The sequence below is a fragment of the Bacillus rossius genome, chromosome 3 (genome assembly GCF_032445375.1).
Source record: "Bacillus rossius redtenbacheri isolate Brsri chromosome 3, Brsri_v3, whole genome shotgun sequence".
Taxonomy (NCBI): Eukaryota; Metazoa; Arthropoda; class Insecta; order Phasmatodea; family Bacillidae; genus Bacillus; species Bacillus rossius.
This window is the reverse complement of record NC_086332.1, coordinates 51,355,924-51,372,119: the sequence shown is the minus strand read 5'-3', so window position 1 is coordinate 51,372,119 and position 16,196 is coordinate 51,355,924. Positions and strand designations below refer to the sequence as shown.

General features: G+C 37.4%; 1 protein-coding gene across 1 annotated transcript in view; it reads left to right on the top strand.

Moving 5' to 3' along the window:
- Nucleotides 1-16,196, top strand: part of LOC134530685 (angiopoietin-4-like) — a 130,384-nt gene that overhangs the window by 78,137 nt on the left and 36,051 nt on the right. Inside the window, exons 9-11 of the mRNA XM_063365750.1 lie at nucleotides 2,169-2,293; nucleotides 8,327-8,413; nucleotides 15,845-16,021. Of these exons, the coding sequence (XP_063221820.1) occupies nucleotides 2,169-2,293; nucleotides 8,327-8,413; nucleotides 15,845-16,021 (389 nt within the window). The remainder of the gene's footprint in view (nucleotides 1-2,168; nucleotides 2,294-8,326; nucleotides 8,414-15,844; nucleotides 16,022-16,196) is intronic.

Here is a 16,196-nt window from a genome sequence, read left to right as displayed (position 1 = left end):
TATTGATATATAATACAAATATCTGGCCCTGTTAATGTGTGTCACCTTAATGGATGAAATTACATAAAAGATAGTCTGATTTTGTCTGGTAATATTGTGATTAACAACGGTATTTTTATTATTTTATCCTGCATTTCACCGCTATCATTAACAACATATAGTATTTTATCTAATTTTTTTCAGTTTTTAATCTCAAAAAACTCGAAAAGATAGCACTGAAAGTGACCTACCCTCTAAAAGACTCATTAAAGAAAAGTAAGAATTTTGAATCACGGTAAAAATTAATACCTACTCATCGTTGTTGCGCTAGGGTCTTTTATTATTTCTCAAACAATTCTTAGGTGGAATACTACCAAAACAAATGATAGATTGTTTTTTATTAATGTGTTCGTTTGCAAAGAAGCCACTTAAGAGTTTTTGGCAAGTTTCTTAAATTTATTGTAATTACGTGTGGACCTTTTTGGACGTGTTTTCTGCAGTATGTGTTACATAGATTTAAACTAAATAAACAATTGCAAGACGATAAATCAGTGTTAATTAATTACCCCGAATCTGATTATTTTTATGTACTGCCTATTACATAAATTATTTATGTATCTCATTTAAAAAATTAAAATCAACAAACAAATATTAAAAGAAGTAAACGAAAATCTAGCTTAATTAAATAACCAGGGGTGATACCACCTAAATATCGTAATTAACAAAGTAGCCTTATTAAATGTCTCCCCATATGTTTCACCTTTGTTAACTGCTGACCGCAAAAAAAGTTTTAGAAACCAATGTCTTCAGGGGATTAGTACAAAGATTACTAAAATCCCATACACTTTTGTATAAGCTAGCTTGTAAGCATTTAAAACATAGTAAAAGTGTTGGTTTTGTTTTAGCTATCGTACAACAAATACAAGATTTATTCTTTTTAGAGATTTCAATCAGCTTTTTAGGGGACTACTTGTAATCGTAAAATCATCAAGGCCTAGGCGTGATCCACTTATACTGTATTATCATTGGTTTTACTTTAGCATTATGATACCTATATGAGTGCATAAAGGATAAGACCTGTGTGTAACTGATAACGTAGTTGTTAGGTTTGGTCTCGCCCGCTTTTTTTGTTGTTGCAAATTTCATACTTTTATGAATATATACGTGGAAAATGTGACAATAGAAATTAAATGATATGTATTAGGAACCCATCTGTAAAAACGTTTTCTCGTTAGTGACAGTGATTTGAATTTAAGTCAAACAAAACGCGTTAGCTGTAAATACTTGCCTGATATTTTTTTTTCGCGATTAGAAGGTAGCGTGTAACATATAACTGTCTACAAAATTTGCCACTAAACATGTTATACAGACTTGTATGGTGGAACATGTTTAAAAGGATGGGTTGAAAAAAACTAAGATTTTTTTTCCCCATACGTTTATAGTGCGGAAACGCTTCGTCCAGTAATTAGAATAAAAATGGCCAGAAAAAAAATTGTTTTACATTGAAATATTATTATTTTTTAATTAGAGAGCATTGCGACCTATAACGTACCAATTGTAGATCTTAAGGTCATATAAAAAAAAAAGCTATACATGTTCAATTATTCACGCTACAGGTTTTAATTTTTTTTCGCATCGTTTTTTAACCACAGGAAGAAACAAATATTAATTGTTCATTTTTTGACCATCCACCTGAATGTGCAGGAATGGCCCTGTAAGAAATATGATACATGCACGCAGGGCCGGCGCGTCCATATAGGCGAACTAGGCAACCGCCTAGGGCGCCAAGTAGCTGGGGGCGGCGCAGCACGACACATAACAGCTGATATAATATGTTTAACGATTATTGAAACTAGATGAAAGTGGATTTTTGTAACAGTTTGGAATTTTTATATTGATATAAGTAATTATTTAAAGTCCACGGTGACCTGTTTATGATTTGTAATAAGTAAAAAAGTGAAAAAAAAAAAAAAAACACCAGCCTGCTTACATTTGATTGTTGACAAAATCTTAGGCTTACGTGATGTATTTTGAGGCAAGGAAAAATTTTTTTGTGGTGTCCGGCCCGGGCGGGGGGGGGGGGATATTAAGGTTTCTCGCCTAGGGCGACAATTTACCTTGCACCGGCCCTGCATGCACGTGCAATAGAGGGTGGATTGAGGGGTAGCGCCGGCGCTGATTCCCGACAGGTGATCCTGAGGAGAGGCCAGTTCGCCGGGCCGCGGCAGAACTTCACGCTGCCGTGGGACGACTACCGCGCGGGCTTCGGCGACCTGGACCGCGAGTTCTGGTTCGGCAACGACTTCATACACAGGTGCGTGCGTGCATGCCGCCCCTCGTCGCGCTGGCGGGCCTGCTGATGGTCGTGGATGCTGCCATCTGTGGCCGATGGTGCGAGCCAAAGTTCACAAAACAAGGTTTAATGAATTTCATCAAGATGGGCAGCATTTTAATAAAATTCCTTGTTGAAAATCAGGTCCGAAACCGGGATTTAGTATTTTTTTTTCAAATATTTTTTTTTTCGTGGTTATAGGTGCCATTTCATTATACCTATAGTTTAACATTTATCTCTGCAAATCTAACGATTCGATAATCGTCGTAGCTGCTCCGGCAACGAATTCTAGCGGCGGGTGCGTAAATTGCGCGTGATATCGCGTCGTGAAGTGTAGTTGGAAACAAAATTTGCGCGTATTTATCCAACTCGACATTATTTTATAGAGTTTTGTGTCCGAGTTTCGTATTATAAGTGTATGTTCAACTTGAGAACTCATGAATTAGCTCGTTACTGGGGTTAGATGTTTAATACATTACTAACTTTTTTTATATGTAAAGAACTGTATTCCGTGGAAGTGGCTTTGTTTCACGACGGGAATCCAAACTTATTCATAACTATTACCTGTCATTAGGTCGGGTCAAGTACCATTGACGCGATGTATCGGATGTTGCAATGTGGCGAAGGCGGCACAGAACGTGACTTAAACTGCGTCACGTCATGCCGTCTCCTGACAAACTCCTTGTATTGTGTAGAGTGGAGTTCAGGGTCACCTTACAGACGGTGTTCCGTTCCAATCACACAGAGCCGTGGCCAGGGGGAGGTCCGAGGTGTCAGGACTTCTCCCTTCAAGGATTTCAATAATAATAATTTGAAAAAAAAAAAAAACTAGTGATTACAGAATAAGAAATATACAGCAACTGAGCCACATAAGGTTACAGAGAGCTTTATTTGAAAGGATTATTGTATTCATTATAGTTGGCTACGATAAATGCACGTCCTCCCTCATCTAGCCCAACTTGCCTCATACACAGAAGCGACAGGAATTGTTTGCAAGAAGTCTATATTTAATGCCAGTTTGCACACGTGTTTGTAAGCATGTCTTTCAAACAAACTTGACATGTGTGATTCACACACACACATATATATATATACACATACATATATGTGTGTGTTTGTATTTATGACTTAATTTAACAAAAAATATTTAACAGTTTACTTAAGAGAAAGTATTAAAACAATTAAATAAAATCAAAATATAATAAATGTTCAGTTTATTTTCTCAAGCAAAATCATTACTCAAATTTCTATGTGTAAAGGTTAAGGTTTTAAAAGTCTACTGTTCGTTGAGATTTTTAGTGTGACAATTTTCTTTTAAAACTCAATTAAAAAGTAAACTTACTAATAAATATGATATAAAGGTGACACTGGACCCCTCCTTCACAAAATCCTGGCTACGGTCTTGAAACACTCCACGTTTTCCTTATGTGGCGCACATTGGTAGAACCCCACCAAAGAACTTCGATAATATATAATTAAAAAAAACGCATTTGTTGTTATAAAGCTGATAGAAAATAGGAGCAAATTGGTAATTTGCCAAGGCTGTCAGCTTTCTTTCAAGTATAAGAATGAATGAACTAAGGCTAAACGTCTTGTCGACATCATGGTTGTTCGAGACGATGAAGGTTGATAAAATGAGAATGGAGCATCGACGCAATGAATAGGTGTGTGACATAGAAGTTCCTCGAGAAAACCTACCGCCTCCCTACAAAGTTCGACACGTTTTCCACCTGCAAAATTTTTTTTGTTTGGTTTTTACTGAAAGGTTTCTTTTAATAATTTTTAAAATATAATTAAATGTTTACCTTTTGTAACATGATATATTAATGTATTTATTGATTTTATTGTTTTTCTCGAATTAAGTTGATATAATATATTATGTTAATTAAAGTTACATATTTATTGAATATTATTTATTAGGTTAGATATGCTATCCATAACTTAATATATCTAGTTTACTTATAATTGTATCATTTAATTCATTTTTTGAACTTATGTTGGTAATAAAACCCAAATAGCCACGGTTTTGGGACAGGTAATACTCCCAATATTATTTTTTATAAATTTTATTTCTTAAAAACACTTCTGTTGACTTGATATCAGCGTACATTTGTTTTATTTGACAGTGTAATTGACTTTAGGACATTTGAACAAATTAGGCCTACAAAAATTCAAATCTAATGCGTTAGCCAGGACTCGAACCCAGAAACCATCCCTCAGCAAGCTGGTGAACATCCAGCTGCGCTACGGTCAGCTACCATAATCATTTTTTAAAAATTATTAGTTAAATATCCGCAACAACTGGATCATCGGAGATAATAACACTAAAACACAATGAAACTAATCAGGAATATTGGGGAAGGAATATGTAATGGCCTGCAGTAAGGAACAACCCATAATTTGCCTGGGATGACTCAGGGAAACCGGCTTCTGCAGACTGTGAGTCGAGTTACTTACACTGCACCGCGTCGTTCCGTTATGCTAAAGGCGAGCCAGTCAGCAGTAGGCCCATGTCGAAATACTGACATGAAAATAAAAATAATTAGCGAAAGAAAATTTTTTCCAAGCACTAATATGTTCTTGATATAATTTTTAAAAACATAAACCGCTAAACATCTTACAATTATAAACGTTGTTTAACATATATTTACAAGAGGACCGCTATTTAAACTCAAATTGAAGTTTTAATTTCGTTGACCTTCTTTTTGAACCATGTAATGAATCATTTAAAAATTTCGATACTAACAATGAGTGGAAAAGAGCGGAAATGGTTTTTTTTTTTTTTTGCTGTGTTTCTCAGCAGGGATCCCAGTTTTTTCTGCTGTTCGTGGAAGGACTCTCAGCCTGAACTGACGGCTTTGTAAAACCTCGTGAGGTAGACCGCAGTGCTAGACAGACTCACAAAAATTCTGGAACCATTTCCAGCAATAATTACTTCCGCGAACGACGACGAACAGAAAAAAACAACTCCCGTCGCTGTATTTGGAAGAATGAACCACCTTCCAAGTGCGCGCACTGCATTATAAATATGAAAACTGTTTTAAACTACTGCAAAGCAATGGAATCCCACTGGAAAACTGTTCAAACTACTCCCAAAAGCTTCATGATTGAACATTTTGAACAGTTTTTCAGTCATATTTCACTGATTCGCCGTAGATTCAACAGTGTAGATATTGTGAGTTGAAGCGCAATTTAAACAAACTTTATAATATATGTCCATGTCTGTTTACATCGGGGAATAGCTCATATGTCAGACAGGAGCAATCGTCAAAAAAAAAGTTTACATTGAAACCATAATTTTTATATAGAATACGGTAGTTTTATTCTAGGACCAGCTGAATTCTGGCGATAATTGCATAAAATAAGTTGCAGTTCTTCATACTTCCCACCAACTAAAATGTACGCTACCGCTTGAAGTCCGGTAGCTGTACGCACCACGAAACACTACAAATGCTGCCTCTGCTTCAACGTGTAACGCCTTGCTACTATGCAGACACGCGGGGCCAGGGCTCCAGAGTCTATCGGCAAACACGAGCGACACACCAGACGGGGGCTGCCGTCTGGTGCCGGAGAAACCAGACCCGTGTCTATCGCCTGATCGCGATGCCGTGCCGGCGCAAAGGAGAGCAGGGAGCCAATAATGCGCGGCGAATCGGAAATAACGATCCAGCGACTGCGATCCAATCAGATTGCTTCGCTTCGGCCTGCAAGGGACCCGAGTTCAAATGCGTTTGTTACAATGATAACAGGGCCAACCTAGTTATGATTAAATCTCGCAGTTTCGCTTCGGCGTGATTGAGAATACTGATGGCGGAAGTCGTTGGGTTTCTACCTTGAAATTTTACTGTGCATAAGTGCGAATGGCTGCACTACATTTCACTACATTAAACTGGGAACATTTTCAGTAATAAAGGTTGATTAATTGAAATCACTCATACAACTTAAGTTATTTTATGCTCGGTTTTTAAATCGAAAATTCGCCTCTTTCTAGACGGAAATACGAATTATAAGATAACTATTTTTAATGCTTGTAAAAGTACAATTTTTTACACGGTTGCTTGCTGCGTCTTCTTCAATTACAAAATTAAAATTAAAGTGGATTTTTTGTTTGTCTGAGGTGCACAAGTGTAAAATTGGGGGGTTAATGACATATTTGTGTTGTGAGCAGTTCGGTATTTTTTACTGGTTGGAAAGCTGGCAACTCGGCACAAGAAACACTAGGCCCATGGTAAAGCTAATTTTTACATATGTTTTAGAGGACACACATACGCAGAGAGGCCACTCATTGAAGAAAAAAAAGGGGAGAAAGTAATCGCAAGATAATAATTTTCGAGGGAAATGTCACTAAATGAATCAGGGTACTTAAAAAAGTTTATAAAAATTGTTACATCTTGTGAAAACGTACATATTTTCTTTAAACTGGCATGCGTGTAGGAATGTATGAAACGTACGTGGGTGAATAGCGTCCATCATCCGTTGAATGAAAAAAAAACAGCAACGTGAATTCATGTGGATTCGTAAAATAAAATAAGTTTGGTTATCAGTTTTTTATGCTCTTCAAAGATCCGTATATTTTAAATTACGTAGAAAAAAAACCAGCTGGAGAAATTAAATTCTGGTCAATGTAATTTTCCAGGAAAAAAATTCTGTTTTTTTTTCCGAATAAAACAAGGAATAGTGTGAATTTTGAAACCTAGTTTGAGTGAAAATTCGCAGGAAGAAGTAATAAGTAGATTTGTCTAAAGTTAGAAATTAAATCAAAATAAAATTATACTGTATTTTTCGTATATTATTTATTTATCGTGTTTTTTTTTGTTGCGACAGTTAAAGTAGATTCACGAATAGAAAAAATGGGGCCTGGCTGTGTCATGGACATGGCCGAGTGTTGTACGTGAATACGTGTACGTAATAGGTAATATTTTCTATAAAAAATATAAGATACGCTATTTTATGTATGTTGTAATCATGTTTGAACACTTAGAAGTCGCGTATAGGCCGACATTATATATTTTTAATTATATTATTTTTATTTTAACACCATATATATTCACTGTAACTATTTTACAATAATGTTTTAAATATGCAATTGATAGATTTTGATGAGAGCTGACGATTGAAACTCAAAAGAACGTCGTAGCTTCTCCGAGTCAAAAGTTATACTAAATGGAAATCTCGAATCGCAGTAAAATGACCTCAAAATGCCGGTATGCTTGCCCCTCCACCGCGCGCAATGCGTCACAGTCCTCACTTAGCGTAACGGATTCTTTGATCCTTTAGCTATCCAGTGGTATAATTAAATTTTGGATGGCGATGATAGATATGTAGCTGCAACACCAAACTTTATCCCCCGATTATATTATCATTCGTTTTTTGAAATGCCTCCTACTATGGAAGCAATTTTAAAGATATTCACGTCAAAATACAGTAACATAGAACACGGGTCGCGTGCACATGATTTGTCACCATTATTTCGATTCTAACTGATTCACAACTGCACACGGTACGGTCAAGTGCATGGTGAAGAGGTTCGGACGCGTAATTTCTTTCGAAGTGGACGAATAGCGCTACAGCCAATGAGAGCTGTGTACATAGTATCTTGGTGGGAGCTAGGAACTGCTTATGTTTATATATCCTTTTGTCGGCAATGAATTGTCAAGAGATTGAGTTGCTCAGGTAATTCCTGCTTAAAGAAATGGAGTCTCCTCGTAATTATATAAAGTGACACGCGATAAATGTGTTTATGTTCCGGAAAAAAAAAATAATCATCACTAAAATGTTGGCGTAACATAGTGTAAATTATGAGTTGAAAAAAATAGTGTTTCGTCACGCTTAAAACGATCATTGCCGACATATATGTGAAATCTACCGCGGAACTTCAGCATAAGAAATCACACAGGTGGTGCCTGATATGCACTAATTGTGAGCCCAGGCGTGGGCTGGTGGCTCCTGTTCCGCCCGCGAGGGGTCGGGGCGGTCGAGGCGGCTGTAATATCCAGTGACGTCACTTGCCCCAAGGTTGACGGCGGCCCAGAGCTCCGTGCTGCGGGTCGAGCTGGAGGCCTTCGACGGGAGGAGCGCCTGGGCGGAGTACTCCTACTTCAGGTGAGCGAGCCTCCCCCCCCCCCCCCATCACCTCCTCTGCGCCACCAACCTCGCAAAGAGAGAGAGAGACATAGGAACCAAAGACGCTATATTGCAGTCAAACGGTTTCTAGGCCATGACATCTTTCCTGCAGTTTATTTTCCAATATTTGGCTTTTTTTTTTTTTTTTTTAAGCATACAATGCAGTGCGAGTCTGAATTCGACCGACGAACTTCGTCTGCACGTTCGTCGAGACAAAAATAATTTGAAAACCTCTATAACGAGTTACGGTCTTAATTTCTTCCCAACGCTGTTATACGCCTTTTGAAGTTCGAGCTGAAAGTTTTTTTTTACTGTAAATAATATAGAAATAATTTAAGATGAAACGCTGACGTTGGATTATGTTTAATTGAATGAAGTTCTACAACTACCTCGAATTTTGTGACTGTAGAAAAATTATTTGGTAGTAGTCACAAGTCACAAAATTTGTGGAAAATAAGGGCGTTCCTCCCTATTATATCAATGAAATAATTTTGCTACAGCCACAAAATTCGCGGTCCACACTTTGTAGAATTCAGCTAAATCCATTAGTGACTTGACTGCTATAAATAGTTTTCTCTGCGGCGTTTAGTAATAAATTCATATTTATGAATGACTATAACTTTAATAATATTGTCAGTAGACTCTCTGTCACGATCTTTGAAAATCTCTTGTGTAATATTTTCCTTGACGATGGAAAATGATGTGAGTCAAAATTGTTATGGCCTAAATCTGTTGAAATTAATATGGCATTTTTCGGTTCCCACCACTACCCATTAATATGGCTGGTAATATTAATACATTATATATACTATATATATAGTGCTAGCCAACAGGCAATGTACAAAACAGGCAGGCACATTAAAGGTACAATAACAAAAAAACAAAAACAGAAACACAAACAAATAGAGGTAATACATACGAAGACACGATACGAGAAAAATATATATAAAAAAGAACAATAATAGAATGAAACTAACTGTAATCATGGTAATAATATAAGTAAAAATAATGCTAACAAATGTAAAGATAAAGTAATATAATACGCCAATGTTATAATGGTGTGTACACTACTTAAAAAAATCCCTTAAGACAAAGTTTATGAGGTTTTATGAGTGGTCGAAAGATTTAAAACAATATTAATATGAAAAATACACCGCGTTAAAATGTAAAATGACCTTAGAGATGTGAATATCTCATTTTTATGGCAATATAATGGAACTTTGTGGTACTTATGCTCTCATACTTCAAAACAATCGTGTATTGAACTAAAAAAAACACTTAAGAGGAAAGTACGCTTCTTAGGCCGAACGTCTTGCTTTTAGGAAGTGTTATGTAAATGTTACATATCATGATAGTTAAATTGTGTAGGTATTATTTGTGTGAAATCTTTAAAAAATGTTTGAATACTTAAATTTGTAATTTTTCTAAACGCTTATAGTGGTTTCCGTGATTGAGTTCTAAACTAGAGAGCCATATTCTAATTTGGATCTTATATGGGCATAATAAAAACATATGTAATTGCGAGTCATACGTTGTTGCAAATTTAGATATTTACTTGATTAGGCCCAGTGAACGAGGTATTTACAAATTATTTGTCAGCATGTTGACGAAAATAATGTTTTAAGTCTTAGCAGTACTCCGGGGTCACAAAATTCGGTAATACATTTAATTTCTGTGTCATTCACTAAATATACTTTCCTAGACACACTTTCTAGAATCAATAAGTGTTGATATGTATCAAAGGCTCTTGTGAAATTGAAATATATAAATCATATTGTTTTCTGTCTGTAACATTATGATGAATGATTTTCATTAAATTTCATGTTTCTGATCGTTTAAAAGCCATGTTGCAGATGTGTTATAAGATTTTTTTTTCCCATGAAATGAGACAGGCATACATATAATTTTCTCAAAAACTTTACGAAATGGATTATAAGAGTAATATTGGTCTTTAATTGTAAGTGATATACCTATCTCCTGTTTTATGAATTTGAATGACAATGGCGGTTTTTCAAAGATCAGGATGGATTCCAGTAGAAAGGCTGGTGTTAAAAATATGTACTAGTAAAAGTTTCAATACCTTAGCAAAACATTTAATAATTAAATTAGGTACATTGCCACAACCAGTTTCACTCGTTTTATAGCCAATAAATATTTTTTAACTTGAATTGGGTGATTTTAGATCGACGTTGACGCGTAGAAACACAAATCAGAACGGCGCGAGTGGTGTAGTGGTAAGACACTGCACTCGCATTCCTTGAACCTGGATTCGAATTCGCGGTCTTGCCATCCTGATTTGGTCTTCCGTGGTCTTCTGAAACTACTCCAGGCTAATTAATGCCCGGGTTGTTCCTAGTTTTGCCACGTTTTGCTCCTCCACCGCTGGTGACCTCGCTGCCGACGATATATCGGGACATTCGGGGAGTCCTACAGTTCACACATCCGAACAGTTCCGAAGTTCGCTCGTGTAAAAACACTATATTGCAATGATTTATATATTTTGCAGTCTCAGAGCATTTTAAATAACTCTGACCTGATCTCCCTAACCTTTCATTTTAGTTACAATAACTTAACTTATCCTCCCGGGAAAAAATAAAAACTTTTATTTTTTACACTTGCCGAAACTAACATTGTATACTTCAGTAAAATTCGGAACTGTTATAATTTTGGTGGTGGCGGCTTTCATCCCTGTGAACTATAGGCTATCGGACATTTAACTTCATCTGGAAACAATGGAAGATCGAAATCAGGATGGACGGAGTGGGATTCGAGCCCGGCTACTCCCGAATGCGAGAGCGGTATTTTACCACTGCGCTACCTCGCACCGTGAACTACGCTGCCCGATGGAAGGCCTCTTGCCTGGAGGCCACCAAACAGTGCGCAAAACTACAACATAACTTCATTTATTCAAAAACTGCTCAAAATTTCAGGCTTGTGCGTAACTATGTGAAGGTTCTTAAAACCTTTTGCCAATGTTTCATTTCCTCGTTCTATTTCATGTTTAGCTGTGAAAATTGTAGAAAGCGCATACTGCGCGCAACGTATCTGCACAGAAAATTATTTTCTGCACTTTTACAACAGATTCCTTTGGGAAGGTTTGTTATAAAGCAAGCAAGAAAGACATTGTAACTTTGCACAACACATGGCTAGGGTTACTTTTGCGTATATGAAATATGTTTTTCGAGATAATACTGAATATTTCTTAAGAAAATTGGCGCAAAATTTTATATTTGAATCGATGTTTAGTTCAAGCATAATTTTTTTTTAAACTATGGAGAAGATAACCGAATTTTCAATAATTAGACTTAATTTTTTGTATTATGATTATTAATTTGCGCAGTTATGACTGAAAAGCTATTCAGCGAACGATTTACAAATAACTTTTAACTATTGGAAGTACTGGGACAATACAAAGCATAAATGCCTGGATAAGAATCTGAACCTAGTTGTACTGAGTACAAAATTTAGTAGTGATATAATTGTTTACAATGCAAATGTACAACTTTACAAATCTATGTAATTTTACATTAATATTTCTGTTACATTTACAAAAAAAACAGTGTGTGAGCCTATGAAAGAATATTTCGCTGTCGAATTCGGGTCCACGAGTGGTTGTGAGGGCACAGAGAGACAGACACAAGCCGTTTAAATACTGTCACGCCGCGCCGTCTCAAGGGAAAAAAAAAAAATTAAAACTTTGACAGCGGTGACGAATCTTATTCTTGAGCCGCTCAGGCTCACAGATATGTGGCGCGCAGTTTACGTCAACTCCAAGGTGGCTTAGCGTACACAGTGTTCGTCAGAATTCGCGCCGTCCGCAGCAGGAAAGCGAGAGCGAAAAAACCATACGTCTTGTCACGCACCGCACAGTCGTAACGCTTGCCGACTCCCGTTTTATTACGTCTTCAAGGCCACTTCGTCCCGTCGGCATACAGCCAATCATCTTCTTATATGGCGTGGCATTAATAACCTTAACAGATGAATAAGACAGGGCCAGTGATTTCGCCGTCGCTTAGAGATAGCGCGGCCGATTGCTGCGGTTGCTGCTGTACTACTTTCTACGTTGTTACATATGCAACTTTTTTTTTCTTTTTTTGCAGAGTTGCACTGACCAGTAAGCACGCCGAACATCTGTTAAGGAACTGGACGGGTTGAGTTGCGCACACGTGTTTTAAGTTCGAGATGACGTGGTTCAAATTGTTAGAGCCTGAGTCACTGGCTAAAAATTTGGAAATAAAAGTAAAACTTAATGATGTTAGTTAATTTACGTTTTTTTGACAATATAATTTTTTAAATGCCAGTTTAAAAGATAAAATATCTTTATTTCTTAAAAATTGTTATTTTTGACCGTGTCGTATCCAAATCATAGGTTAGTACTGTGAACTAAACACTATGAAAATTTGGAGATCAGTGAAATTAATTTGTAAATCTTTGGAAACGTTGCTGCCCCGAAATTTCGCCAATGCTACTGATTATTTTATCGGCCGGAATTTAACCGTTATTTTCACTGATTTATTTTTAACTCCACTGCGCCACGCATTGCGATCATGATTAATGCCCTATCAGTAACATTTATACCAAATAAGTTTTCAGCGAGTACCTTCCGACTGATAAATCGTTAATTGAGTTGCAGGTTTCACAAGTACAAAAAGTTCAAGCTCTGAGTTTTCTACCTGAAGTTTAAAAGCAAGAAAGCCAATTAATAAAAGCCCTCAATAAGGGGCTCCGAAGATCAATCTATGTGTTTACCAACCTGAAGCTTGATCGAACAACACGCGTTTCAAACGCACTAAAAAAAGCAACATACTTTTGTTATACAAGTTTCTTAAACAAATCACCGAAGGACTTCTTTTTCATTTTATATTCTGAATTAGATAAATCGTTGAATAAATATGTGTCGTTCTTCCTATTTATTCATTAATCAAGAACGGAAGTTTTCGAGACGATAGACCAAATTTTCAGGGGCGGTAAACCTGAATGGCTAATATGTTATATACATATATTTAAAACACATATACCATCATTAGTCAACTTATCCTACCCCTCCCTCCTCCGTCCACCAACACACGTCGAAGTATATGGCATTATCGAATAGGTATGTTTTTGACTTCAGAAAACGTCACAAGCTTCCGTTTTGGCACAGTTTGAGCTTCGGCTGACTTGCCCTTTAGTTACTCCCTTTTTATGGCCTACCTTTAACTGACAGTTGTTGCCAAACGGGCGTAACTGCAATTTTTATGAATCTCGAAAACAGTTAGAGACACTGACAAATACCTGCGAGCCAAAAGATACAAATTTTAAAACACGTTCTTACGAAATATATAAGTTTGGATTTCTCAGATATCTTAATCCGTTCTCGAGATATAGCTGTTTCCCTGGTCTACTTCATGGGTCGCCTTCCGCTGGGAATTGTATCGAAGCTCTGGCAGTCATCAAAGTAATTAGTTATTTTAAATCAACGTACATGTAATTATTTATAGATAAATTTTTGTGTTATTAAATAATTATTTTTGTTGGAAATCTATAATTTCTCTTAGCAGGCACAATATCGGATCCTTCCAAAGTTTTCTCCTTCCCCTGATACTTCTGCAAGTTTTTTGTCCGTCGTTTCTCCTTCACCACACCTCAAGTTCGTTGTTGTTTTGTGTCTTTGTAGCATTTGTTTTCCACGAGTAGTGATGGGGTCAGAATAACCCCCCCCCCCCCACCTCCGACTTCTGTTTGGCACTTCGAATCCTCTGCATATGGTGCACCGCGGGCCTTTCGCCAGACATTTAGTCAAATGTTTTCACACCGTCAGGCCTGGTCTACAGTTTACACAGTATTTGACTTTGAGGAGGGTGTGAACAGAGACTGCGGTTGTCAAGGAGTTTGGAGGAGAAAGATTTAGCCATTCGTTGGTTTCGGATGTTAAGTGGTGTGCTGAATACTTAGCAAACGGTACCACACAAGCTGAGCGTACGTATGCATTACATTGCACGTAAGATATTTGAGTCAGAGCGACACAGTAGAGCGGCTTGCAACTGTCGATTTCTAAACTACACGAGAATTAGTTGGATGAAAGGCTGTGCAACCATGAGTACCACGCAGCACCACGCGTACTGCAATACTGGCCAAGTTGACAATATTTGTTCTTGTGCTCTTTGTCATACAGTACCTACACACAGTTGAACAAAACATTGAAAATTTAATTATTCCAGTGGATGATCTTTACGTTAATAGTAAATAATGCAGTCTATATCTAACAACGAAGTGTTCAACAAAATAGCAGGCCTTTATCATTGTATAGTGAAAATAATCCGTACGAATTGTGCTTAATCTAAAAGATCATCATGAAAATACAGACATTGGTTCTTGTTGGTGGGATTTAGGCATTAATCTCCACCATGTAAGATATGTTTCTGTTTTATTTCGATGATCCATTAAATATTCGCAATTTTTTCATGACACGGAATAACCTGAATGATAGCTTTCGCTACTGTTATGCCTTTTTATAGTCTGACATCAAGTGACAGGCCCCAGCCTAGACTACGAGCACAAGGAGAAATTGACTGATTTTACCAAGCGAGCAACTGACGATGTCATAACATAGTCACAGTATTAAACGTCTTGTGTACCTATGCTTTCTTTCAGCCGTAAACACTTATAAAACCAAGATGGCGGTTGTGACCTAAGCACGACTCGAGGCTCCGGCGGGGGCCGCGGTGGTGGAATTCACATATAACTCGCCTTCTACCAAGGCAGTTCGGGTTCGATTCCCGACGAGGTGAAGACTGGAATCTGTGCAACTGGGAAAATGGTGGACGTTGTCACGGGCCGGTGGGTTTTACCCATGGTTAGCAGCCATGTATCCGACCCGCGGGTTTTGGGTTGGGTTTTTCAATAAAACCCAGTTTAAAAAAAACTTTTAAATTTGTTAATGTTAATATAGTTAAAATATCAATTACAAAAATTAGCATTTTTTCTTACGATTTAACATTAATAACACATACGTACAAAGTACGTACCTACGTACATTACAGATGTACATAAACGTACAAAACACAGGCTGATTTCAGCTTATTGTAAGTAATCCCTTAGAAATTCATACAAGTAATAGATAAAAAATATTTAATTTAGAAAAAAATCTAAGAGTATAACCAACTTAATAGGCTAAATACAAACAAGTTGATTGTTTAAAAACATACAAAAATATCGATTTAAAAAAAAGGAATATAAAAAAACACGGATTTTTGTGGGGGAAAAACCCGAACAATCCGAAAGGTCCGTTTTTTTTCTTTTCAAAAAGTCCCCCCCCCCCTTTTTTTTTTAAAAGCACGGTTTTTTTTGCCACTCCTGGTTTTATTAGGGCATTACATACTTCAGTTAACAATTGTCATGTTACAATCTGCGACGACCCCAATGTCGCAGGGTGGACAACGAGGAGCGCGGCTACCGGCTGACTGTCGGGGGCTACGCGGGCAACGCCACGGACTCCCTGGCCGAGCATAACAGCAAGCCCTTCAGCACGGTGGACAGGAAGAACGACGAGGCACCGCCTTGCTGCCCTTGCGCCCCGGCCTTCGGCGGCGGCTGGTGGTTCTCCGGGTGCGTCCGGCCCTTTCTCCGCTCTTCTCTAGATCACTAGATCACGTGTTTTTATAGTCATGATCACTCGCGTGATCTTTTGCAGCTGGTAAATAAGTTTGGTAAATCTCTGGCGAGAAAATTTGTGCCCCCAAAACCAACACACGGGTGGTATCGGAATAATTGAACAGGAATA